Source organism: Dunckerocampus dactyliophorus, chromosome 16 (assembly GCF_027744805.1).
Source record: "Dunckerocampus dactyliophorus isolate RoL2022-P2 chromosome 16, RoL_Ddac_1.1, whole genome shotgun sequence".
Classification (NCBI taxonomy): domain Eukaryota; kingdom Metazoa; phylum Chordata; class Actinopteri; order Syngnathiformes; family Syngnathidae; genus Dunckerocampus; species Dunckerocampus dactyliophorus.
In genome coordinates, this window is record NC_072834.1 from 25087541 (window position 1) to 25114133 (window position 26593).

The 26593-nt window shown below is 45.9% G+C and overlaps 1 protein-coding gene across 3 annotated transcripts; it reads right to left on the minus strand.

Annotated features, from left to right (window-relative positions):
- Nucleotides 1–24598, minus strand: LOC129168753 (glycine receptor subunit alpha-2-like). 3 transcript variants are annotated; one of them, XM_054754378.1, is made up of 10 exons: nt 24354–24598; nt 23864–23991; nt 23157–23224; nt 14844–15067; nt 12256–12338; nt 12040–12177; nt 11753–11967; nt 1759–1917; nt 1248–1322; nt 1–1174 (listed from the first exon to the last, which is right to left on the minus strand). In XM_054754378.1, exons 1-10 carry the CDS (start codon nt 24410–24412, stop codon nt 914–916), a joined length of 1410 nt encoding a protein of 469 aa, XP_054610353.1. In that variant the 5' UTR covers nt 24413–24598; the 3' UTR covers nt 1–913. The 3 variants fall into 3 exon arrangements, with proteins under 3 accessions (XP_054610353.1, XP_054610352.1, XP_054610354.1); XM_054754377.1 differs by having other exon boundaries at nt 23822–23991; XM_054754379.1 differs by lacking the exons at nt 23864–23991; nt 24354–24598 and adding an exon at nt 23693–23820.
- Nucleotides 24599–26593: the final 1995 nt, after the last annotated feature.

The window sequence follows — 26593 nt, forward strand, 5'->3', positions numbered from 1 at the left end:
TAAACATTTAGGCCTTTATTGAATTGGAAACGAATGTTGTCAGCTTTATGACAGAAACGTTACAAAACCAAACCCTAAAGACAAATATTGTGAGATGAACTATAGCTAGAAATAAATGACATTCTCTATTTGGATGTTTTGAAAAGAAGATTGATCCTTGCTGTGTCATATACACACACACACACACACAGACCAGACACATTACGTCCACGTTTCCAATGTAAGGAGGTCCCATACGAGAGCTGTATTGACATCTCAAGTACTAGGTGCACGGACTGGACAACCGGTGCTGTCGTTAGTTAGCTGTAGTGGGTGGTCTTCTGTTGACTGTAAATTGTTAGCATGTTGTTTGGTCTCCCCCCAAATCTGACATCGAAATTGTGTCCATGATACTATATCATACCTGTCTTACATCATATTAAATATTGTTCAGTTACAGTATTTACAAATCAGTTTTTTGTTTGTCCTGTGTTTTTATTCTGATGCTGCTAATAAATAATAGTAATGATTTGTAGTATTTCGCTTGGCCTTGGATGTGTGATGAGCAGCGTGTTCCCATTCTATCATTATCATGATGCATTTGTACTTAATATGCCCGATGCTGGAACGATGTGGTCGTTAGTACCCAACTTATAAAATAAGACTCTCTAGAACGGACATGTAGCAGTTGGAACACGAGTGAAGCGACAGAAAAGAACATAAAAAAGAATAAAAAACTGTGACTTGATTACTGTCACAATGCCAACTGGTGTGTAATGTATGACGCATTAGTGCACATCTCTGGAAGTATTAAAAATGTACAGATGCCACGTAATGTCTTAATAGAGCCAGACATGCAGTCACCTCGCATCATGCATGGCTCAGCTGAGGCCCATTAATGGTTCAGTGACACGGTCCGGTGCCCATGTGGTCCTCAGAATGTAACTTGGACGTCTTCGTGCCGCAGGACCTTGTAGGTAAGCCAGTAGAGGACGTTAAACATAAGGAAACTCATCGGGAACACAGCCCGGGAGACTGTGTCGATCCTTTTAGCTCGGTCCACAAAGCGCCGTCTTATGTCATAGTAGCCTAAACCAGGAGGTAAGTCGGCAAACACCGGGGTTGCGTCCATCTCTGGAGCACAGCCAAGCCCATAACTCTGGAAGAGAAACCCATGGCGTGCCAGCTCCTCGTCCTAGAAGAGACAAGACATGATAGCGAGTTACCAAATTGTGTTGTTTTTAGGCCAAGCAGGCGGCGGCACGTACCCTGGCACAGGCGCTGCACTGCTGCCCGTAGTTGCCTGACATGTTTCCTTTCGTCTTATTCTCGCCACTTCCCTGCTAACGGAGCACAAACTGCACATGTAATCATCTAACTGCATGTTTCTGCTCATTAGCTGAAGCATGTAATCAGAGCATCGCAGCATCATGCTGACACGTGAACTACAAAGCCTCCATGCTTTGGGGATTGTGATGTTAATATTAAACACTGTTATGAATCCCGTACTTGCACTCACAGTGCTGCTTCTTTCAAGGAATATCATAGACTCTAAAGAGGTTCACGTCCATTTTGTTTCCCCTGAGAGTCAAGGTGAGCTCAGAAGACATGAAGAGTATGCAGCCAAGAGCGGGAAGGGATGAGGCTTTACATTAAGTACAGGTCACCGCGGTCTGCAGTTCCCCGGCTGCAGCTGAGCTGTGCAGATCGTGCATAGCCGGGCAAAGGGAATTGCAGGTGACAGCTGCCCGAAGGGCTGAGTGGGTGCGTTGCACTCACACTTCTTTGCTGCTCTTGCTCCTTGAGCTTCTTCCTCAGCCTGAAGAACTCCTTGTGCTGCCGTGAAACAAAATTAACGGCCGCATACTCCAGGAGTGCAGCAAACACAAAAAGAAGGCACACTGCCATCCAGATGTCGATGGCTTTCACATAGGACACCTGCAAAAACAACAGAAAAAGATGAATGGTGACACAAAGAACATCTCTGATATGATTTACAGTTAGGAGAAATATCCTGCTGCAGAAATAACAGCACGTGTGGGTTGATTTCCACATTCGTGCCGCAAGGAACTGTGGAACAAAACCCCATGTTGTCCTGAAAGCTTAAGAGGAACTTAAGCAGCTCTCACCATGGCTACTAGCATGGGCATTTCACTCAGTTAAGGGCCTTCCTAAGTAAATACGTCTGTTTTACAATCAGCTACTGTATATTGCATGCTGTAGAGCCTGGAGAAAGTCCCGGCCATGTGGAAGACCTCCTGTGTGGTCCCGATACCAAAGACACCGCGTCCCAAGGAGCCTAACCACTTCAGGCCTGTTGCCTTGACCTCTCACCTGATGAAGACCATGGAGAAGATTATCCTGTAGCACCTGCGACCCCTAGTGGGCACTCAGCTGGACCCCCTGCAGTTTGCTTACCGGCCTGGGATCGGAGTGGACGACGCAGTGATCTACCTGCTGCACAGATCACTGCTACACCTGGAGGACAGCGGGAGCGCTGTGAGGGTCATGTTTTTTTACTTCTCCAGTGCCTTTAACACCATCCAGCCGTCACTACTCAGAGTGAAGATGGAGAGTGTGGGAGTAGACCAACACCTGACTGCATGGGTTATAGACTACCTCACCAATAGACCACAGTATGTGAGGCTCCATCACTGTGTGTCTGACATGGTACTCTGCAGCACAGGTACCCCTCAGGGTATGGTGTTCTCCCCTTTCCACTTCACCCTCTACACCTCGGACTTCACACACAACTCCACACAGTGTCACATCCAGAAGTTCTCCGACGACACAGCTGTTGTTGGTTGTGTTTCAGAGCGGAATGATCTGGAATACAGGACGGTCATCAGGGACTTTGTCAGCTGGAGTGAGCTTAACCAGCTACAACTCAACACCAGCAAGACAAAGGAGATGATCATTAACTTTCAGAGGAAAACATCTCACTTCACACCGGTGAACATCCAGGTTGCGGACATTGAGTTGGTAGACAGCTACAAATTCCTGGGTGTTCACCTTAACAACAAACTGGACTGGTCCGTCAACACCCACGCCAGAGGGCCAGAGTCGCCTCCACCTGCTGAGGAGACTGATGTCCTTTGGTGTGTGCAGGACTCTTTTACGGACCTTATATGACTCTGTGGTGGCCTCAGCCATCTTCTATGCTGTGGGCTGCTGGAGAGGGGGCAGCACAGACAGGGACAGGAGCAGGATCAATAGGCTGATCAGGAGAGCGAGCTCTGTCCTGGACGGTCCTCTGGACACCGTGGAGGAAGTGGGGGAGAGAAGGATCCATCATGGACAACACCTCTCACCCCCTACATGACACTGTGGGTTCCCTTAGCAGCTCCTTCAGCAGCAGACTGTTACATCCACGGTGTAAGAAGGAGAGGTTCCGCAGGTCCTTCATACCGACCGCTGTCAGGCTCTACAACACCTGCACCACCTGAACCATGTTGTTTTCACTATGTATTCTTTACTTACGTATCTTGCTTGCTGCTGTAACAAGTGAATTTCCCCGCTGTGGGATAAATAAAGTACAAATACAAATAAAGCAGTGGCTCTCAATTATTTTCTGTCATGCCCCCACTGGGGTACAGAAATGTTTTCGCTATACCCCCTCCACCCGATTTCTAGTTATTTATCTGTACCGTACAGACTGAACTCAAAGCTGAAACCAGCGAAATACAACAAAATGCAGAGCAAGCTAATGTGGCTAAAAGAGAAACCCAGCATACTAAACACCTTAAACGCCTAACCAAGCCAAAAACTGGAAGATCTGGAGGAGTACATCGACGGGTGCTTCGAACGCGTAGTTATGGTAAAATCACCCAAGACACCAAACCCCAAGCGGAGCCGCCCGGAGGACTCACCTGAAGAAATATCTCAAGCCAGGCACTGACATCAGAGACATCCTTGAGTCCATCGATAAGAGGCTGATTTGCTTGGACGGCTGCCTCGCTCTCGCCGAAGTGCTTCACAAAGAATTCCAGGCCATCCGTGAAACCAGATCGTCTCCTTGGTTACGTAGAACGCCACCCTCCGCGACTTGGTGAAGTCCCTCACCGACGGAGTTTCACAATTCCTCCAAGAAAATAAGACCATGAAGGAGACGATCTTAGACCTCCACGCCCGGAGCATGAGGGACAATCTGGTCTTCGCGGGAATTCACGAAAAATCTGAGGAGGACCCGGAAGAATCGGTGAGGGCCTTCATGGCGCAACAACTCAAACTCCCAGCGGACGCCATCCAAAACATCACTTTTCACCGCCTTCACCACCTGGGAGCCAAGAAGCCAGAGAACCGTAGGCCGAAACCCATCGTGGCGAAATTCAAACATTTCAAGCAGAAGGAACGGGTGAAGGGCCGAGGCCGGGAGCTGAAGGGGACGGACTTCAGCGTCAACGATCAATTCCCCCGAGAAATCCTCGACAGGCGCCGACGCCTGTTCCCTGTTCGGAGGAAGTTCATTGACGAGGGATGCCGAGCTGTCATCACGGTGGATAAACTCTTCGTCAATGGACAACTTTACCGCGACCGGGAAGTAACACCATGGCTGTATTGATATGGTAACTAATGATCTATCTCAACCAGGTAACTTTTCGTTCTATCTCGCAGCGCGCACACTTGTAGCATTTGCATGTTACTGTCTGCTCCCACTTTACCCTTCCCCCCCGTTTTTTTTCTCTCTCTATCCCACTGTATGTATGCACAGCCTTTCTTCTTTTTTCTCCTTTTTTTCTTCTTCTCTTTCTTCCTCTTCTATTCCTCCCTCTGTCTCACGTTTACTCCCCTCCTCATATTGTCACATATCCTCTTGTCTGCCAGCTGTCTCCTTCATCAGCATCTCTTCACAGTGACATCATACACCCTCAAAGTCCAAACCCAACCAAATTCAAGCTATTCACACAAATACACGCACGTGCACGCATTCTCCTACACATACACATCATATTCTACTATTGATATGGATATCACAACTACTCACAAGCACGCTCATCTCACTTATGCATAAACCCACATCACGTCCTCACTTTAGTTGGCTTAGTTCATTCAGGATTACTATGTGACACTTTGCCTATGTACAAATTAAGCATACATTTCAATGTACTGAATATATAATATACTTATTTCTCACCAGTGCACCACACCTACTCTCGTATTGACTACTTTTTGACAAGCAACTCAATCATATCAGACATTTCAAACATTCACATACACACTATCACCATTAGTGATCACGCCCCAGTCTTTCTTTTTCTCACTAACCAAACTATAAGCGCTCCTACTGGACGCTGGAGATTAAATACATCATGACTAAAAGACTCAGACTTCCTAAAATACTTTGAAAGAGAGTGGACAATGTTTTTAGACTTCAATGACCAACCCGGTGTCTCGGCTAGTATTCTGTGGGAGGCAGCAAAAGCAGTAATGCGCGGAAAAAACATTTCATATTCATCATATAAGAAAAAGAAAGAGAGATTACTAGAATCAGAGTTGGAGAAAAAAATCCAAATCCTCGAAGCAGCTCATGCTGACTCACAAAATGAGCATATTCTAAGTAACCTAAGGAAACTGAAACTAGACTTAAAAGAAATTACTGACAAGAAAATTCAGTTCCAACTGCAGAGACTACGTTTGGAAAAGTTTGAGCATGGCAATAAACACGGAAAATACTTAGCTAACCAACTAAAAGTCAATAAAGAAAAAAGCTCTATCTCCTCCATTAGAAACTCAGGAGGTCACATCACTCACCTCCCGGAGGAAATTAATTCTGTCTTTAGGAGCTTTTATAAAAATCTATATACACCTCAGATTAAACCATCTCTCCCAGATATCGAAACATTTCTCGACAACATAGAATTACCAAAATTAAATGACGAATAGATGACCAACTTAGATGTACCCATTTCATTAATAGAACTCCATAACGCTCTACACCGGTTGCCGAATAACAAAGCACCAGGACCTGACGGTTTCCCTGCCGAGTTTTATAAAACATTCTGGTCAACAGACAACTATCTCCAATATTTCTTAGAATGGTTTTGGAAATTAAAGACAGTTCATGCTTGCCTCCAAACATGAACTCAGCTACAATCAGTCTCCTGTTGAAACCAGATAAGGACCCAACACTAAGGCTGGAAAAAGTCACCCCTCATATAATATACCCTGATCAATCAGGATTTATCAAGGGGAGAAACTCAACTAGCAACGTACGCCGTCTAATCAATCTGATTGATTACTCCACAATTGTCTCATTAGATGTTGAAAAAGCATTTGACAGCGTAAGCTGGAAATTTCTCTTTGCAACACTACAAAAATTTGGCTTTGGAGATTCATTTAGAACATGGATTAAAATACTATACAACACCCCGAAGGCCTCTGTTCGGACCAACAATCACATCTCTCCAGAATTTACTTTACAAAGAGGTACTAGGCAAGGGTGTCCACTCTCTCCCTCACTATTTGCTATCTTTATCGAACCTCTTGTAGCTGCAATTGGACAACATATAAATATTAAAGGGATCCACACCACAAATGTTCATCATAAGATAAGCCTTTATGCTGATGATGTATTACTCTTCCTAGATAATTCACATTCTTCACTTCACCAATCTATCTCACTCATTAACAATTATAGCACCTTCTCAGATTACTCCATTAACTGGTCTAAATCCACAGTACTGCCCATTAACTTTGGTTTCCAGAGCACCCACTCTATACCACTGTGTTCAGGGAACATTAAGTATTTGGGTATTAACATTTCCTCCAACCTGTCAGACCTGATCCGCTTGAATTATACTCCACTATTGAAGTCAATAGAGGATGATCTTGCACGTTGGGAGAACCTTGCCCATCTCACTTGCAGGCAGAGTATCCACCGTGAAAATGATGATTTTACCAAAGGTTAATTATCTGTTTTCCATGATCCCCACCAAACCATCTATAATTTGGTTCAAGTCATGAGATTCATATATAAATAAATTTCTTTGAAAAAATAAGCCAGCACGAATAAGTCTCAAAACGTTACAAAAATCTAAAGAATATGGGGGCTTAGAACTCCCAAACTTCTCCAACTACTTCCTTGCAAACAGGTTACAGTATATCTTAAAATGGATCAAACCTAACCCATTGGATTATTTATGGCTAGACTTTAGAACAATCACTTAGCCATGAAATCCCAATTTGTAACCTGCCCTTCATTAGCCAAATCCTCCGGAAAAATAATTGTTTTAAAAGTATAAATATAAGCACCACTCTGACAGCTTGGTGGGAATTTCTAAAAATAACAAAATTCTCGCTCACTCCTTGCCAATACACTCCTGTCTGGAATAATCCTGACATCTTGCTTCAAAAGAAACCATTGAATTTCCCAACATGGCACGAAAAAGGAATAAGTTGTATGAAAAATATAATTATAGGAAACAACTTTATCTCATTTAACGACCTTGTTACACAGTATGGAATAAATCATAACAAATTTCTTGAATACATACAAATTAAATCTATAATTAAAGCAAGTTTCAGGACTATATCATGGGAAAGCAATAGCACTATTGACCAATTTTTAAAAATATCTGCCCCAAAAACATTATCTAAATTATATGTTCTACTTTCAAAAAATGACAACACAATCGGAGTACCAATCTCCAAATGGAACTCAGATTTATCTACAAGCTGTGACCCTGAATTCTGGAAGCAAATATGTCTTAATGCTTCCCGGTTAATCAATAATCCCAACCTACAGCTGATTCAGTTTAAAATCCTTCATAGAGTACACTACACAGGACACAGAATGTTTAGAATGGGCTTAACTGACTCTAACATCTGTACACACTGCTCAGACCATAGAATAGATGACTACTTTATACTCCATGTGGACCTGTGCTCCCATTAAAAAATTTTGGCACAGAGTGTGTGAGTACCTATCTTTGGCACTTGGGTTCTCCATTCCTACCTCCCCTTTACTATGCCTGCTGGGCGATCTCTCCACAATTGATGTAGAAACACACCAAACACAGCTTCTCATCACTGCATTAAACATCGCCAAGAAAACCATTTTCATCAATTGGAAATCAAGGAAGAAATTGAACATAGCTCTTTACAAAAATCTTTTGTTAGATCATATAGCTATGGAGAGAATGTCTGCTGAATCTAAGGAACAAATGTGAGAATTTCAGTCTATATGGGCACCAAGAATTAATTCCCTGACCTGACTTTCGGGGGGGGAGGTGAGGGCGTCTGTCTCTGCCCCTGGGGGTCTCGTTCATGGGGTGTGGTCCTGGTCGCTGGGTGGCCCTGGTACCTCGGGGGCGGGCTGGGGCAGGCTTGGTGTCCCGGATCTTCTTTGCTGGGCTGCCTGCCTGGGGGGCTGGTGGGTGGGGTTGGGGAGGGGACCGGGTCAGGTGATGGGGCGGGGGGGGGCCGTCCAGGGTGCGGCGTTGGTTGACCTCCGGGGTGGAAGGTGGGCGGGGTGCTGTATCCTGCGGGTGCCGGGCGCCTACTGCTGCTGGGGGGGCCCCCTCGCCTCCTTTGCCTCTGGGTGTTGGTGCGCGTGGGGGCGGGCGGCGTGGTGTTCTTCTGCGTGGCACTGGCCGAGATCGGCGGGGGGATGCTTGCTCTGGGGTGGGGCGGTCGGGGATGGCTTTGGCCAGGGGCTTGGGGGTGGGGCTGGCAGGCGGTCCCTGCTACCTGCTGGTGTCTGGCAGGTCTCTGCTTCTTGGCCGGCCGTTGGCTCCCTCCCTGCGGGGTTTCTCCCTTGGCACGTTGGTGGATGGGCGGGGGGTGGAGTGGTGGCCGGTCTACTGCGTGGCGGGGGGCGGGGCGGGCAGGGGCATCTGCTTGGGCGCCGGGCGGGGGGCCGCTCCTCTCGTGGGACCTGTCGTGCAGTGCTTGCTTCTCTGTCCCTCCTTGGCGCCTCTGGCTTGTGTGCTTCGTGGGTGTGGCCGTGCTCCACTCTATGTGGGGTCTGGTGCTCTTGTGGTTGTCGTAGTGTTGCTCCCTTGCCAGCCGTGATGGTATGTGGGGGGGGGCGTGGGCGCGGTTCCCGCTGTCCTGGTGGCGGTCGGATCTGCCTTGGGGCGTGTGGCTGGTCCGTGGTGTTTGGCAGTTTGGGGGTGGCGCTGTGGACGCTACCTCCGGTGGGGCTACGGTGTTGGGGGGCGCTGGGGGTATCGCCTCTGGGGGGTTGGGTGGGCCGGACTGGGCATCCTGGCAGGCCGGGTAGGGCCTGTGGTGTGTCCTGCGGCATGTGGCTCGCCCGAGCTGTGGTGGGTGGCCGGTCGGTCACGTGTCCTTGGTCCCCCCCTGCTCGGTTTGGGCGGCGTTGGGGTATGGGGCCCCGTCCTTCCTGTACCACTGCACCACCTCACATACATATAGGACTTTGGGGGGAGGGGAGCTGCCTTGCGGGGCTCCTTTGCCCCTGCCGTGCCACTGACCTGTTGCTCCCCAATTTTAATCACAGAGTAGACACTTAGGGTTTGGGGGGGCTGGTCAGGTGAGGGGCCCTCTGAGCGGCAGCTGTCCCCCGATTTTAATTGCATCTTTAGCTATCATCCACATACACCCCTATCATATACATGCACACAGATACACCCCTCAGGGACACAGAGACCAGCTCTTCATAGCTGCCCTCTTTTATTTTATTTTATTTATTATTTTTTTAATTGCATTATAGACACAATCACACCTTATCACATACACGGGTGGGGTGGGCTGGATTGGGGTGCCTCGTGCCTGTTCCGCGGCGCCTGCCCGCCAGGGTCGGCGGTGTGGCCGGGGGCCTGGCCGTCGCGGTGGCTCGCCCGGGGTGGTCTGGCTTGTGGGATGTCTTTGTCTGGTTCACCTGCCTTTCCCTGGGGTGGCCCTCTGGGGCCTGTTGATGCCGGGGCTTGCGCCGGGGGGGGCGGCCTGCGGTGCTTCCCCTGGACTGACACGTGCTGCGGGCGCCTCTGCGCTCTTGGGGCGGGTTCGGCGGTCTCCGGGGGGCGGTGCCGGTGCTGCGGGTGGCCCGTGTGCCGCCGCGGGGGCTTGTGGTTGCTGCGCTACGGCGGCTTGGGGTGCGGCGCTCCCGCTCCCTCTTCGGGGTTTGCTGGCCCGCGGGTGTCGGTTGGCGCTGTGTGGTGGTTCGCCTGGCTGCTCGCCCGTTTTCCCGCCTGCTTGCTCATCTTCCTGCTTTCCTCCTCGCTGGCTCCTCTGTCTGCCTTGCTGGTGGCGACCTACCGTTGGGAGGGTGTGGCCTGGTGTCTTCCTGCTCCCCGGCAGTCCACGCTCTCCACGCCTGGGTTCTGGATTGTATGTCTGGGACCCCGGGGTCCCCGGCTCCGCTGCCCCTTGGATTACCAACGGGGGATAGGGTGAGGCTTCCGTGTGTGCGCGTGTGTGTGTGTGCGTGCGTGCGTGCGCGTTTGGGTGCGTAGGAGTGTGTATGTGCGTGCGCATGGGGGCGTAGGAGTGTATATGTGCGTGCGTGTGGGTGCGTAGGAGTGTGTATGCGCGTGCGTGTGTGTACTTTTATTTATTTATTTATTTTAGTTATTTATTTTTTGGGGAGGGGGAGTACAGGGGTTTGCTTCGTGGGGTCGAGTGCTGGGTGATACATCTCTGCCGCCAGTGCCACCACCGGGTGGGTGGAGAGTGTGCCTCCTGCATCCCGGGGCGGGGGGGCCCTGTGTCGGGGGTCGGGCGGGCGTTGGCCCGGGGCGGGCCGGGCTCTGCTCCTTGGGGGTGGGGGTGGGGGGGATTGGCGCTTCCGGCGTTCTTTCCGGTTGTGGGAGCGTCTCTGGGCCTGCCGGTTTGTGGCCCCGGGTACTTGTCTGCCTTTGTGGAGTGTGATCTCTCGCTGGTCTCGGGGGTTGGCTGTCCTCTGGCCCGTCGGCGCCCTGTCTTTGGCTGGGATTACCTCTCTTCGGCCCCTTGCTGGTCTTCCCGGGGGGGAGGGCTCTCTGGTCTGGCTCTTGGGGCACTGATCTTTGTGCTGATAATCATTTTATTACTACTATTATGTGTGACTGTTTCAATGCAGTATTATCATTGTGATCACTATCATAGTTCATCATTTCATTACTACTATTGTGTGACTGTTTCAATGCGGTATTATCATTGTGGTTGTTGATATTGTTTTGTCCTTTGTCCTAATGTCCTTGTTTGTCTTTATAGTCGTCACAGACATTTATTTGCTGATGTAGTTCTGTATGTTTCTGTTGTTCTGTTCTTGTTGTCACAATTGTTGTTGTTGCTGCTGTTGTCCTTGTCTCTTGTCTCTTTTTTTTTTTGTCCCCCTCTTATCGCCGCACCCCCCCGTTTTCTTTTCTCTTCTTCTCTGTCCCCTCCTGCTCCGGTCCGGTCGCTCCAAATTTGCTTAATAACAAGCATCTAAGTCAAATAAATTCTGTATAACAGGGGAATTTTATATCACACTTCTCCCTGGCAGAGTAAATGTGTTGAGCACTTGACGGCATTTAGATCTACAATTCTATCTGCTTTAAAGGACAGGACAGGGGTAAAAAAAAAAAAAAATAAAAATAATTTAAAATTAAAAATAAAGATTGGTGAGCTTTAGTGTTGTGATGGATGTAGGTGTGGAGGTGTTATTCCTGCCAGCAAATGGAAAGCATGTACCGATGTTGTTGGCGACCACATCTACCCCCTTTTAAATGTGCAAGGTTGGCTCTGTTGAAGCAACATCATCTTGTTCTCTTCCTCCGTAAACAACATAAGACCTGCATGTGATGTGGAGCCCAGTCCATACATGCCCCAAAGCAAAGAGTCCTACCTTGGGCAGGGACGCCCTGGAGCCAGAGCTCTGCGTGGTCATGGTGAGCACCGTGGTGATGCCCAGGCCTACTCTGGCTGGAGCAGCATCCATGTTGATCCAGAAGGACACCCAAGAAAGGATGACAGTGAGCAGGCTGGGTATGTACATCTGGATTAAGTAGTAGCCCATCTGGCGCTCCAGGTAGAATTTGACTTCAATGCAGGTAAATTTACCTAACCACAGGAGGAGATACAGGTTCAAGCTAGCAGGTTCATGAGAAGTACACTGACTTGGATGTTGTATACCTGTGTTGTAGTGCTTGGTGCAGTAGCCCAGGCCTTTGTCCTCCTTCAGCACAAACTGAGGGAGAACCAGGTCATCCGCCACCTGCACGGCGCCCACATCCAGCCATTCAAAGATCAGATCATTCATGGTGTAGCCAACTAGAGATGGAAAACAATTTCTTTACAGACCGAATGGCGAGATGTCATGTCAAGTTGCTTCCAATAAGAGTCACTCACAGCTTTCCAGCTGCATGATGCACGTCTGGCTGTCCATGGGGAAGTTTTTCAGATCCATAGGGCAGGAGAGGGTTAATGTCAGCCTGGAGGGCACAGATGGCACGCTTGGTTTAAAACATCCAATTATTTGTGTCACAGCTATGACTATACCAGAGTTCATTGCCCTAAGGGCAGTTCTGATCGTGCGTGTAGACACTTGGAGTGTTGAAGTTTTATTATGAGGCAAGTACTGTAGGTGCCACATTGCAATGAGGGTAGCATGATAATGGCTTCATCAGCAGGCTAATAATACCAATGATTCTTTATAAGGTAGTAAAAACCCACTGACTAACATTACCAACCCTGTGGTAAAGTGGTACCGATGTGTGAAAGCGTAGTGTGACAGTACAAAGAAAGAAATGCTGCAATGCTCTCATTTTTCGGATAGTCTACAGTATGTGCATGTGTCTCCACGTTATTACACTGTACACACTGCTCTAGTGCCACTTAAGTTAAAGCATACCTTTGTAAAAATGTTATTAAAAAATAATAACTTAAAAGTCCCACGTAAATCATCAGCACCCCGCTACTGTTTTGTTTTTCATATGAAACGGCACAGAATTTGACTGCAACATTTCAATGCTGCAATGCTCTCATTTTACAGTACATGCATATTTCTGCGTATTATTACGCTACACGCACTGCTTTAGTGCCACTCAAGTGACTTGAATGTACTTAGCCTGCAGTTATTGTTTACTATGAACATGCTCACACTGTTACGGCTCAGCTGAACTCAAGTGAAAAACAAGCAGTAAGACAAGAGCATATGGATTTGTCTAATTCTTGAAAAATACTGTATGTAATAATAATTATGTACATGCGATGTAATAGGCCTCTGGACACTGAACAACCATATGAGCTTGGATACAAAAGCTGCATCCAAAACTGAGCCTTGACAAGGAGAGATGTGTTTGATTGAAAAGGTAAATGATGTTCCTTCTGCCATCTGGTGGAAGAGCATTGCATTGTTCTGCCTGCCACGGTTCATCACTGACATTGATAGATGAACAAAGATACATTATTGGTAGTACATAAATGGGCACTTCCCGACTAATTAAGTGAAATTGGATTGTGTTATGTGCTACGGCACATTGATTGGGAATCACCGACCTAATGGAATACAGTATTTTGATTCTCGTGCTGTCCTTGATGACGTTGTTTGATCTTCGTAGGACTCTAGTTTTATAAATGTTTTGCAGTGAGGGGAGGGCTGCCCCAACAATGTTCTGTGAGGTCTTGATCACCCGCTGGAGTGCCTTCCTATCACGTGTTGTACAGTTACCTTACCAAACAGTGATGGAGGCGGTAAGGACACTTTCCATAGTGCATCTGTAGAAGCAACTCAGGATTGTGGTGGACATGCCAAATTTCCTCAGTCTTCTCAGGAAGTACAGTCTCCTTTGGGACTTCTTCATAATTTGTTGGGTGTTGTGAGACCAGGTGAGGTCCTCACTGATGTGTGTGCCAAGGAACTTGAAGGTTTTCACCCTCTCCACCTCAGTCTCATCAATAAACAGGGGTCTATGCGGCTCCTTTTCCCTTGTTCTTGGGTCAATGATCATCTCTTTGGTCTTATCTGTATTGAGAAGGAGATTGTTATCACGACACCAAGCTATGAGGTCCGCCACCTCTCTTCTGTATGATGTTTCAACACCACCAGTGATCAGTCCGATGACTGTATTGTCATCCACAGATTTAATGATGCTGGTGTTGTTCTGGGAGGCCACGCAATCGTAGGTGAAGAGCGCGTAGAGGAGCGGACTCAGCACACACCCCTGTGGGGTCCCAGTGCTCACAATTCTTGAGCTGGATGTGCGATTGTGAACTATTACTGACAGTATTGTACTTTATTTATCCCACACCAGGGAAATTCACTACTACACTCACACTGGGGCCTGCCTGTTAGAAAGTTAAACACCCAGTTACAGAGGGAGGGTGTCAGGCCGAGTGTGAGGAGCTTTTTTGTGAGTTTGTGGGGGATGACTGTGTTAAATGCACAATCCTACAATAGGGAATATACTATGTACTGTATATATACTGGTATATCCTTTTTCATCCTGAAATGTCAGCCGGAAACCGAATCGCACTAAAACAAGGTAATTTGTCACATAGGAAATCATGTAAATCCAATTAATCCCTTCCAGACACTCATAAATATGAACATAAAATACATTTTAACGAGAATAATTGTAGTTTTACGTGCTGAGAACTGTATAAAATAATCAATGAGGAATGAACAGACCTGAATGTTGATGTGGCCCTCCCGTACATCCAAGACTGAATTCACCTTCTTTATCAAATTGCTGGCACTCGCAACTTATTTAGCAGCTGCACTCAGTACAAAATTCACGGACAGTGAGTCGCTAACACGTCAAGTGCTTTGTGATTTCGCGGAAAGATGCAGTACACGGCAAATGGGCTAGTTTGTCCTGAAAGCCAAGACAGCGTACAAAAACCGAAGCATCATTTTGGCGATGGTGTTGGACAAAAATTAATCACAACTGGATTGTATATTAATGTAATAGGTGAGAAACTGTAGTGTGTGTCACCTGATGCTGTACAGGACATTTCCGTTCTGGAATATTCTGAGCAGTTTGTTGTCTGTGGTGACTTCATGGAAGTTGGCTCCCTTTTCATTGGCGAAGAATAAGTCGGGCTTCCAAATGGAGTCCAACATGGAGGGGTCCAGGTCCAGTGAGTCGTCCGGGTACTCTTTATAGGCCAGGCGAGGGTCGTTCCACTGCTGCCGCAGAAATACATTTAGCCGGTAGTCCTGCAGTCGTTGGGATGTGACGGAGAGTTACAGGGTTGAAAGAGCTACAGTGAGTATTTTGATATCATTTCCTGCAGTTACCAGGGACAGAAAACCAAATGAAGTCTGATGATGGCGTATTATTAGATTCTTTGTGTCATATTTGCACACAACAAATGTATCCTAGAATGCAATTGGCGCGATGCAGTTGGTAGCTGGGCCTTGAGTAGGGACCCAACCCACCTCTTAATACCACCACGATCACCTCGCAATTATGCAAAACATGAATAAAATGCTAAACAACAAAGCAACTGGGCAGCCAGAAAAATCCAGTCAACCTTTATCTTCCAATGCACCATCTCTAAACAACTCCAAACTACAAGCCTCTACACTACAACATCATCGGGAGATGTTCAAAATTGATATTTATCTAATAACATGACACAAAAACATCAAAAATGAAATAAAATACATCACACTCACCACCCACTGCTAAGCACTGGTCAGAAGCACCGAGCTCCAGGGACAACTTCAATTCTCGTATTTCTTCCATGAAATTCTATTCATTTATTCCCAACAGTCTATGGGGGCGTGTTTAGGCCAGCAGAGAAGGCCTTGGTGGCCCTTGCTTCGTACCACTGTTAAAACATCTTTCAGTATTCATGACAAATGCTTGTCAGTCAACTCAGCAGAGGAGGATTGGTTGGTGATAAACCAAAGGTTTGACAAAAGACTTCACCATAGCTAGAGACAATAAATGGGATAAATAAAGTACATACAATACAACAATACAAAAAGAGAAAATGTCTTTTTTAGAACGTGCAATGCTAACTTTAAGGCAGAATAGATTTTTAGTTTCTACAGTGAGAGAGTAAACAAAGCTTGGGGTGATGATCCAGAAAATCAGTTTTTCAGGGAGGGGGGGAGGCTGGTGCTGCATTCTGTTCTCTTGGGGGAAGCTTTTACTGTGCCGCACTTAGAAAACCTCCAACTAACCCGAACGCTGACTGCTTTACAAACAAGTGGTTCTGTGTAATCTCCACCCAGGAAGTATGCCCAAAACATCTGCAAGAGAGATTTCAAATGTTGCAGAAGTACTGACACTTACAGACTTGATCGCAATGACAGTAAACTCCACTTTCAATTATGTCTGTTAATATTTGATGAGGCCCCCTTTTAAGTATTTTAGAAAATACACGAGTGTCACTTCTCACTATCTGTAAAAGTGAATAAATAAAAACACAAGGCAGCCCTCCGAAAGTCTTTAGACCTCACAAATAAGGCATAAACGCCTTTTTGGAGACGTTTCAAAGCCTGGTGAGGAATTCCTATTTGATGTTTTGTGTGTTATTTATTGATGGCGTTTGCAGGCACAAGTGGTTAATGAGCTAATATCTGTGAGTTTTAGGCAATTCCTGATTTCACAGAAGATGTTAGACTAAAAGTTCAATATCAACTCATTCAATACCAAGGATGTATTTTACTTCTCTTTCTTTGCACGAGTGGCAAAAAGAGGTGACGCAAGTGCACGGTAAAAGATGTCACCGTGAGAGCAGTTGTAAGCCATAAAAACGGCCACAAGGTGGTAGAAGTGCATTTGATAAGAGCTCAGCATGGATCTTTAGCATGGAAAAACACACTCGACAGCAAGGAGGGAGTGAGAGAGCGTGCAGAAGGTTACGCATTGTAGGCAAATTTTAATGCATGCACACACACGCGTGCACACACACAGTTTAGTTTCACGTGTGAAAATTGTAAAAAGTTCATGATGTTATGTTTGTAGATAAATTGTTCTTTGGATGTAAAACAACCCTTTTTGTGTCACAAAAGCAACAAATATTTGTGTCAAAATGAAAGTTATGCTTGGAATGTATCTTTTCACAAAAAGTGTGTTTTCTCCCTTTTCTTTCAGCTAAAAATAAGAAGAGTTTGCAAAAAGGCATGTGGGACAGTCCCAAAATGTATGGAGGAAGGTGAGACTAAAATTGAACTTTTCGGCATTCAAGGCAAACGCTGTGTCTGGTGCACACCAACACATCTCCTCACCCCAAGAACACCCTCCCCACAGTGTGACACGATGGTGGCAGCATCACGCTGTGAGGACGGAGAAAGAGGGGAAGATGGATGGTGCTAAACACGAGGATTCTTGAGTCAAACCTGTAGCAGTCTGCAAGTGACTTATGACTAGGATGGAGGTTCATCTTCCAGCAGGAGCACACTGCTAAGGGGAGGTTTAAAGGGAAACGAAAAATTGGCCTAGTCAAAGCCCAGACCTCAATCCAACTGAAAATATGTGGTCTGACTTAAAGATTGCAGTTCACAAACACAAACCAAGTATTCAATAGTTTGACAGCCGGTGGGTAGAAGGTGTTTTTGAGTCTGGTTATCTGGTTTTGGTAAACAGTGCTCTGTAGGGGAGGAACTGGAGGTGTTGGTGGGCGGTCCGCTGATGTATGCAAAAACTGTACTATCCAAAATAATGGGGCTTATTTGTTATCATGTATCATGTAGAAATATAAATTGGGTATTGATATTCATTTGAATCAATATGAGCTTTCCCATTTCATTAGTTAATAGTAATTATATATCTTTTAAAATATCTTTTTTAATATATATTTTCCCAATTTTTTGGCGCCCCCTGGAGGCCACGGTGCCCTTAGCATGACCTAATGGATGAGCCGGCTCTGATCTTGAGCTAGATAGTGCTATCCTCCTGATACACTCCTCATCAAACTTTTAAGACCAATTGAAAGAAAAGAGATGGGAGGGAGACAAAAACATAGTAATTTATTGCAAAGAAGCATTAAAGTGAAATCGGCTGTTCATCAAAAGTGGAAGACCACAGCCTTTAAAACCAGAATCTTGGCACAAATGTGGAATTAATGTAATTTTCTGTATTCATATTGTCATTAAGTCTTGATGGCAAAGGCAAAAAAGCTTTCTCTCTTTGAAGACGGTGGGATTGTTGAGCTGCATAATCGAGGACTCTCTCTCTCTCTCTCTCAGCGCACCATTGCTGCGGAGGTTGGACGCAGTAAGACAGTCATTTCAAACTTCTGAAAAACATCCTGAGGCTCATGGAACACAAAAGGCAAACAAGGGCAAACCCAAAAAATATTACCAAACCTGGGCCAGAGGGTTCAATTGGCTGTCCAGCAAGACCTCGGCCCAAAGGAAGGTTGTTACTGGTGCCAAGTGCAGTCCAATAACCACCAGACGCCATCTGCTAGAGAAGGCTTTTAAGAATAAAAAGATCTTCAAACAGCTTGTCTCCTTCAATGCCACAAAATTTCCTGTCTGGAATTTGCAGTAGAGTACCAAACTTGGGACAGTGGCTACGTTTCCATGCAGTCAAATAACCCGCCGCTTCATCTCTCGGCGCTTTCTCACCTCCGTTGGCGCCTGGCTGGTGCCCATTGTTGGGCAACACGACGAGCGTTGTGCGCTGCGCCCTCACTGACCTCCTGGCATTTCAGGCGGCGTGAGCCCCGGCAACCTCCGGCCGCTGAACCGGGCAGCTTTGGCGGCTCTTAATGTTGCAACAAAGTGTGAACTGGTGAATGCGAGGTCTGTTTCAAATATTTATACAGTCAAACCTGTCTTAGCGGCCACCCTTATAGAACGGCCACCTGCCTATAGCGGCCACTGAAAAATCCCCCGCAGAAAATGTAGGTGTTATAGACCCTGTGTATAGCAGTCACCTGTCCAACGCGGCCAGCGGCCACCCATTTTGTATCCCTTGGTCAATATCTGACCGCATATAGCGGCCATAATGCCGACTCAAGCACAAGCTTCACGCACGAAAGAGTTTCATTTTTTAAGCAATGAAGCCATCGTGTGTAGACAAACTGTCAGTTGTTCGACATAAAAAAAGACATCTTCTTTGGAGCTTGTTGCAGGCAGTGACACCGTTTATTTCCTGGTGTGAGACAATGTGCACTGGTCAAAGCCCCTTGTTGTGGGGAAGGAGAGACTCACAATGCACTTTAATCGCTTTATTAACAGCGGTTTATTAACCTACAGTAGTCGTTCTTTACAACTTTTATCCGCAGTCCAACAGTGCCCTCTACTGGTCAACATTCAAAATGGCCACCAACCTGTCTATAACGGCTACCTGCCAATAGCAGCCACTTTTGCCGTGTCCCTGTAGTGGCCGCTTTCGACAGGTTTGACTGTATTTAATATTTATTTATTAATAATTTATCCTCCAGGACCTCTCAAAATCACATTCTTTGGATTTACTACTCGTCACTGAGACCTGGATTCATGCCAGTGAGTCCGCTTCCTTCTCTGAGCTGTTGCCTCCCGATTGTACCTTCCTTAACGCGCCTGGCCGTGGAGGAGGCATCGCTACTATTTTAGTGGAGTTAGTGGAGGCTTTTAATTTGCTGCAAAATGTTCCAGGAGCTACACAAATACACGTACACACTTTAGACCTTGTATTGTTTCATGGACTGGCTGTTGATAATATCTTTGTAGGGGATGCAGTGTTCTCTGACCACAGTCCGGTCATGTTTGATTTTGATTTGCACTGCAGTGTCACCCTGCCTGCTCCTGCTCGCCTTGGCCGTTTCATCTTTGTTCGCCACTGCATCTCGGGTTGCAATGGCTCCAGACGCTGCTCTTGACGCTGAGCATCTGATGAACTGCTTTACTTCTACCTGTGCTGATGTCCTGGACAGTCTAGCCCCGCGTAAAGCCATGCGCTCTAAAACCAAACAGGAAGTGTTCTGTTTTAAACCCCAGCCCATCCACGACACTGGAAGTATTGTCTGACACTTGGGAACCTTTCTTGCACTTTTTTAATAATAAAGTTGTGTCTATATGAGCCAATACTCTATGTCACCCCCCTCTTTTCATTTGTCTACAGTGACACAGTGCTCTCAAGTATTTTACCAGGGTGAAACTGTGTCACTGGCCTTTAATACCAAGGCAGTTGATGGTCTTAAGCCGATTGATCCAGTGCCCCCTCACTTTTTTTAGGGAGGTTTGGGCAACTATTGGCCCCCATGTTTGTGATATCATCAACAGCAGCCTGTACTCTGGTATTGTCCCTTCCTTTTGGAAAAAGGCTGCTGTTGAACCTTTGCTTTAAAAAAAAAAAAAGGTCTTGATCCTTCAATTTGATCAAATTATGGGCCCATTTCTGAACTTTCAACCTTTAATCTCAAAGATTTTAGAAAAAAGCACAGACGCAGCCTTTTTTTTTTTTTAGATGAAAATGGGATTTTAGACACCTTCCAGTCAGGTTACAAGGCCTTTCATAGCACAGAGTCTGCACTTTGAAAGGTTTTTAATGACTGATCCTGGGGGGTCAGCCATTTTAGTGCTTTTAGACATGACTGCTGCCTTCGACACAGTGGACCACACTATTCTTTATCTGGCTTGGAAAACTGTGTGGGTGTCAGGGGGGCTGCCCTCGAGTGGTTTAGGTCTTACTTGTCAGGGAGATGCCTTACTGTGGGACTTGGTGACTCCACCTCGTCTACCGCCCCCCTGGACTGTGGAGTCCCCGAGGGATCAATTCTGGGGCCCATCCTATTTGCTCTCTACCTAATCCCACTTAGTATAATATTTGGAAAGCATGGCATCTCCTATGACTTTTATGCAGATGACTGCCAGATTTACTTACCAATTACAAGAAATGACCATGCCCCCCTGATACCCCTTCTTGAGTGCCTAAGTGACGTCAAGGTCTGGCTGGCTAAACGTTTTTAAAGCTCAATGAGGGGAAGACAGAAGTTATCGTCCTTGATAATAGCAACCCCCTCTTGGACTTGGGCCCCATCAAGAACCAATCGACAGTGATCACCTTCGGCTCTAACCAAAGTCAAAATATTTTTATCATTGCGACATTTTGAACAAGCTATGCACGCTTTTATTTTGTCACGTCTGAACTACTGTAATGCCCTTTACTCTGGAATAAACCATAGTTAGTCCAGAACTCTGCAGCACGGTGTTTAACAAGAACCAAAAAGAGGGAGCACATCACCCAAATTCTTGCCTCCCTGCAGTGGTTGCCTGTGCTTTTTATAATTGATTTTAAGATTTTATTGTTTGTTTTTAAGTCTTTGGATGGGCTGGCCCATCAGTACATCTCGGACCTCATCCAAGTATCCAAGGGGGGGTTCACATCGCGCATGTAAACGGGTTATTACAAATGTTTCAGAAACCGGAATATTGACCTCAACCCGAATACTGCCTGCATGTAAACGTAGACATTGAAAGGTGGAAGAAAGTTTTCTTCTCCCTTGACGGTCCTGATGGCTTCCAACGTTGCTGGCATGACAAGAAGATCCCGCCTGAGACGTTTTCCACCATCATGATCCTTCAATGGAACAATGGAGCTTCAGGTTGTGCAGTGGCGTGAGACGGCAGCAGGCTATGTGGAGATGTTGCAGGGGGCATCCCTCATGACTGAAGGCCCTGGTCTGTGTGGTGATGACTGGCTTTTTCAACAGGACAACGCTGCACTTCACCAAGAGGAATAAACTCACTCATCTTGCGTGTTCCCCTCATCTAAACCCAATGGAGAACATTTGGGGGTGGATGGCAAGGGAGGTTTATCAGTTCGAGTCAGTGGATGCCTTCCATCAGGGGTTGGCAAACCGCAAACTGCAGCTTCAGCCTCTTTGTTGGGGCTCTTTTTGCAATGCTTGACTGTTTGCTTAACACCCGTGTGGGGAAGTTGAGTATTTTGGAAATGAGTTGCATCATGGCTCAGTTTTGACTGGTGACTGGATGAGCGTGAGGAAGGGAGGGGGAGTCGGTGTTCTAAATATCCCCCCACAAAGAAACCTCCCAGAAGAAAATAGTTTGTAATTATGCACAGACATATTCCTTTGTCTTCTCTGCCAACAATGCTGGCTTACCTTTGTGCTTGCTACGTGGTGAGAAAGAACATTTCTTTCTTTCTTTCAGCCAACACATGTACCAGTGGTCATCCCCGCAGCCCTGCCCCGCACACGACTGGAAGTCCACTGAGGGATGGGCTCCGCACACGAGAGGCTTGGCCTGCCGAGCACGCAGAATTCGTGCGTGTTCAATTTTGTGCTCGTGCATGTCATCATGCACATGCTGGCTTGCGATGCGAATTATCGCTGTTGCCCAGACTAGGACCAATCAGCGGGGATTTCATTGACCAACAAGTGAGCGGACAGGATGCTGTCAGTATGCAAGTAAACACGGAGGAATCATATTTGCCGTGTCAGATTTCCTGGATCTATGTGACATTTGAAAAACATAACAGAGCAATATAAACAAGCAGTGGCACGGGAGCTTGTTGACGCCAGAGTAAACATCAGGTAAGTTTATCTCCGATCCTAGCAAGCTCCGCTATTAGCAAGAGCACTCTTTCAACACCTGCCGCCTTTTCTCCTCTGAGCTACTTTGATAGCCTAAAATTCCCTCCAATTCTGACAGCCAATCCAAACCGTGGGAGACTCGTAATTGGCTTACCATTGTCGCTGGTCACAGCCGCTCGTCGCCACAGCCAGCGAGCTAAAGGAAACAGGCTGTCAGTTGACATTTCTTGATGCGTGGGGTCGTGAGGTTTAACTAGGATGATACTACCACCGCCCTACTAGCTCCACATGCACACTGCACTTGTCTTTGTTATTCTCTCGTTAGAACGGCTCAAATTACACACATTTTCAGTGTTTAGAAGTTTAGAAGATGCTGTTGTAAGCTGATGTTTTGTGGCTCCAGCTCTTTTGCCGACCCCCACCCTACACAAAGCTATCTTCCCCACCTGGAGCAAAATTCCCACTGACACGCTGGCAGCAAGCATGACCACAACAACTTTTGAGGTGATTAACAGGAATGAACATTTGATTCTATTTTTGGGGGGGGTGAGCTATGGGCTTACACTTATGAGCAGCCTATTTCACTTGAATGCTTCTTTTTTTGTCTCACTCCCATTTCTTCTTTTTGTGTTTTGAAGCTCTTCTTAGAGCCTCCTTAAGATCCAACCGTGCAAAATGTACATTCTTGCCATTTTTCAACGGCTCTTAGCATTTGGATCAGGAGTGGAATGTTGTCCTGTATGCTGAATCACAAGCATTTTGACATCTCATTCTTGCCCTTTGTGAGGATGCTGATGAGAACTTACCATGGTTGTTTCAGTGATGGAGCCAAAGCTGTTGATGAAGATATTGCAGGTGACGTTGACAGGAGGACCTGGAAGAAGCACACAAGCGTTGACTAAATGTAACCCAGCTTTCATAGGATATAAGTAAGACTTTGTGGTACACTGCTATTAGTTTAGCGCATCTGTTGACCTCTAAATTTTGAATATTTCAGTGCTTCGTGTCCTTGGAGGCCATCATTTATTGATTGTACTTTAGTGACATTAGTGCATTTAAAGATCATCAGCTGGGATTTCCCCCAGCATGCACCGGCAGTGTAGCAGAGAAACGTATCAAATATGACATGAAAAATATATGACATTCAACCCTGGAGACTTGTAGGGGGTAAAGCATGTCAGAGAGAATCTGCTGGCTTCATGCCCATCTTGAGACCACGATTGGACTTAAATGGGCCTGTGAGGCAACAACTGCACATTTCAAATTAAAAGGATGTGAAGGAAGTGTAAAAATATCAAGACTGGAGGCTGTGGGTCAGTAGAAAAGCTGTGGAAAAACGCACACAGGGCTTGTATGTGAGAAGCATGCCAGCCTGCAGCATCTCTGCTCCTCCTTGACCCATCTGTAAGACGTTTGTGCTCCTTCAACGCCCACGTTGTCGCACAGATTGAGTGGCAAAGCTTGCTCACACCTGTCATGACAGGAAGGCTCCTCCCACCGCATCGCGCTGTACCTTTGAAGTTAGGTCTGATGCGAGCATCATAGCCAGATGTGCGACCCATCAGCTTGTCCAGAAAGTCAGATGGTGACGGGGGTCTGCTTGCACCGCCGAGTAACTTCATCTCCTTACAGAGGACTGACCTGCAGGGCAACAACTTAGATTTGGAATTGCACCAAGGGTGTCCAAAGTGCGTCCCGAGGGCCATTTGCTGAAATTACACCAAATAAACCAGCAAAAATAGCGAGGGAATAATAGAGCAAAAAGGCAAAAAGCAGTCTTTTACAACATTAGGAAAATATAATCAATAAATATGAAAGTGGTCCCCCCCATCCTTTACGTTTTCTGAATGTGGCCCTCGGCAGAAAAAGTTTGGACATCCCAGTTTTATCCATTGATCCTAGTTTCTATTTGATGAAACACTGACATGCATGCTTCTTCCTCATCAACGCCCGTCTATGTTCAAGCATGCCAAGAAGAGCCTGAAGTGAACTCGTTACAGTACCTGCCTTGCAGAAAAAGCACACAAGGAGCACACAGCCAACACAAGATGTGCACCTGCATCCTAGAAAAGCAAAATATTCCACTGCTGGAGAGGGAAAAAAACTGAAAAAAGAAAAATGCAAATCCCGGGAATTTGTTGTTGGCTCCTGCAGTCTGTCATTAGCACTGAGCACAGCTTCCCTCCTTCCCTCCTTGCAGGTGTAAACTACACGAAGCTGCTGCTGTATAATTCAACTTTTTTTCCTCCCCCACTCGTCTGCGTGTGTGTGTTTGTGGGATGACTTCAAGCTTTATCTCTTTTTCATGGCCACGTGCATGCACAAGCAAGGACTGCAAGCATATTTAAAGAGACAGTAAGCGTTTGCAGTTTCATGGGCATACTGACTCAAGCTCATTTAATAAACCAGAGGCAGTTGTCACAGTTTCGGTATAAAGCTACACAGTCAGTCCAAAGCACAGCCCGGGGGCCGCTTGTGGCCCGCTGCTGGTTTTTTTTGTGTAAAAATATAATTTCCTTTAACAACTACAACAGCAAAACTGATGAAATCAGCAGTCATTTTACAAGAATAAAGTCAAAATATGAAGAGAAAACATTGTAATGTCCGGTGCTGCACCCTCGATATCAACAGGTAGACAGGGACGCAACTGATGCAAATAAACAAACAGAGCTGCTTGAAAGGCAGCCACTCATGGCAGCGGTGTTAATGCCACCACAGGACGTATGTTACACATATTGATCATTGACGGTTGGACAATATTGGTAAAAAAAATAAAAAAAGGTAGTAAGTCCAGTCCTCCCACAACAGGAGATATGTGATGTTACACATATCAGTATCGGTTGATATTGGAATCGGAAATTGACAGTTGGACAATATTGGCATATCGGTTATCGGCAAAAAAGCCACTATCGGACATCCCTACATAAAATATGAATACTTGTCCATCGAAGTGTATTATAAATGTCTTTTCTTTACGATTGCAATCTTTTTTCAGTAAGCAAGCACAGCTGCATTTGCATGATCAAATCCAAGGAAGAAAGCTAAGGTGAGGCCACTGTGAGCATAGCTTCTCAGCTTCGTGCACAAGCCCCGCCTACCACAGAGTTGGATCATGGTGCTTTCTGTTTGTCAGCTTGCGGCCAATAACATCATGTTGCAGAAATGTTTATAATACACCATGATGTTCTACGGCCTGTGTAGGGTCTTTAAGGTAAGTGTGCTATCATTATTCTTGCTAATCAGACAATGATCAGATGTCATACAGGAGGCACTTGCAGTACCCATGCGTCCTGAAGGGGTTAGGTGCTTTAGTACTTGAAATACACAAATAGCAGTGCCAGCTAGAGCTAGATTTCCAAAAGATGTATGCTCTGCTAAATGAACACATGGACGATTATATATGCAAACTCAAATGACTTTTAAGTCAAAGATTTTCAGAACAAATATTTGACATGTTTTTTTTGTATATTTTTGCAAACGCCCTTGTACCCATTTTGTGATGTCTCTTTTTGTATTAAATCCTTTTTTTTATTACAACGCTGTGGCTCTTTCTCTGCCATTTAGGATCCAGACTCCGGCCCAGGCCGATCGTAACACTATTTTTCTGTCTATATGTCTGTGTATCTATCCAGCCATCTATCTAATCACACATTTACATGTAACATGGGCTTAATGAAGTAGACTTTATCTGTTGAAGTACCAGTTTTGAGATAAAAAGTACAACCTTGGTGATGCTGCAGTGCCCTTGCAGTTTGTGTCTTTGTCCAGTGAACAGCTAAATGTCCTCCAATAAACACACAAGGTTGGTCTTTTCTGGTATTTAATGAAGTCATCTGAAGTAAAGTTTTCTGTAAAACTGTAACACAGAAATTCCTAGTGTGGTAACACACATGGCCAATAAAGCTGATTATCAACATATACGTTATATATAGCAATATTAGCCCATATATGCCAAAAGGTAAACCCGAGTGTATGTACACACAGCACACCTACGATCTCCACAACTAGTGTCACGATTAGCATACTTAACTGAACAATGCTGCTGTCTAATTCACCTCATTTCATAAAGTATAATGGAAATATAGTTGTACATTACTTACAGACAGTGCCCAAAGCAGAAGCAAGTATTCTGTAACAAACGTGTCCGTGCCGTTTAGCAATTAACCCGTGTTGAGCAGCATTTCAGGGGTTATTCAATGAATTATTGCATCCACCAGGTGTCGCCAAACACCAACAGCCATAA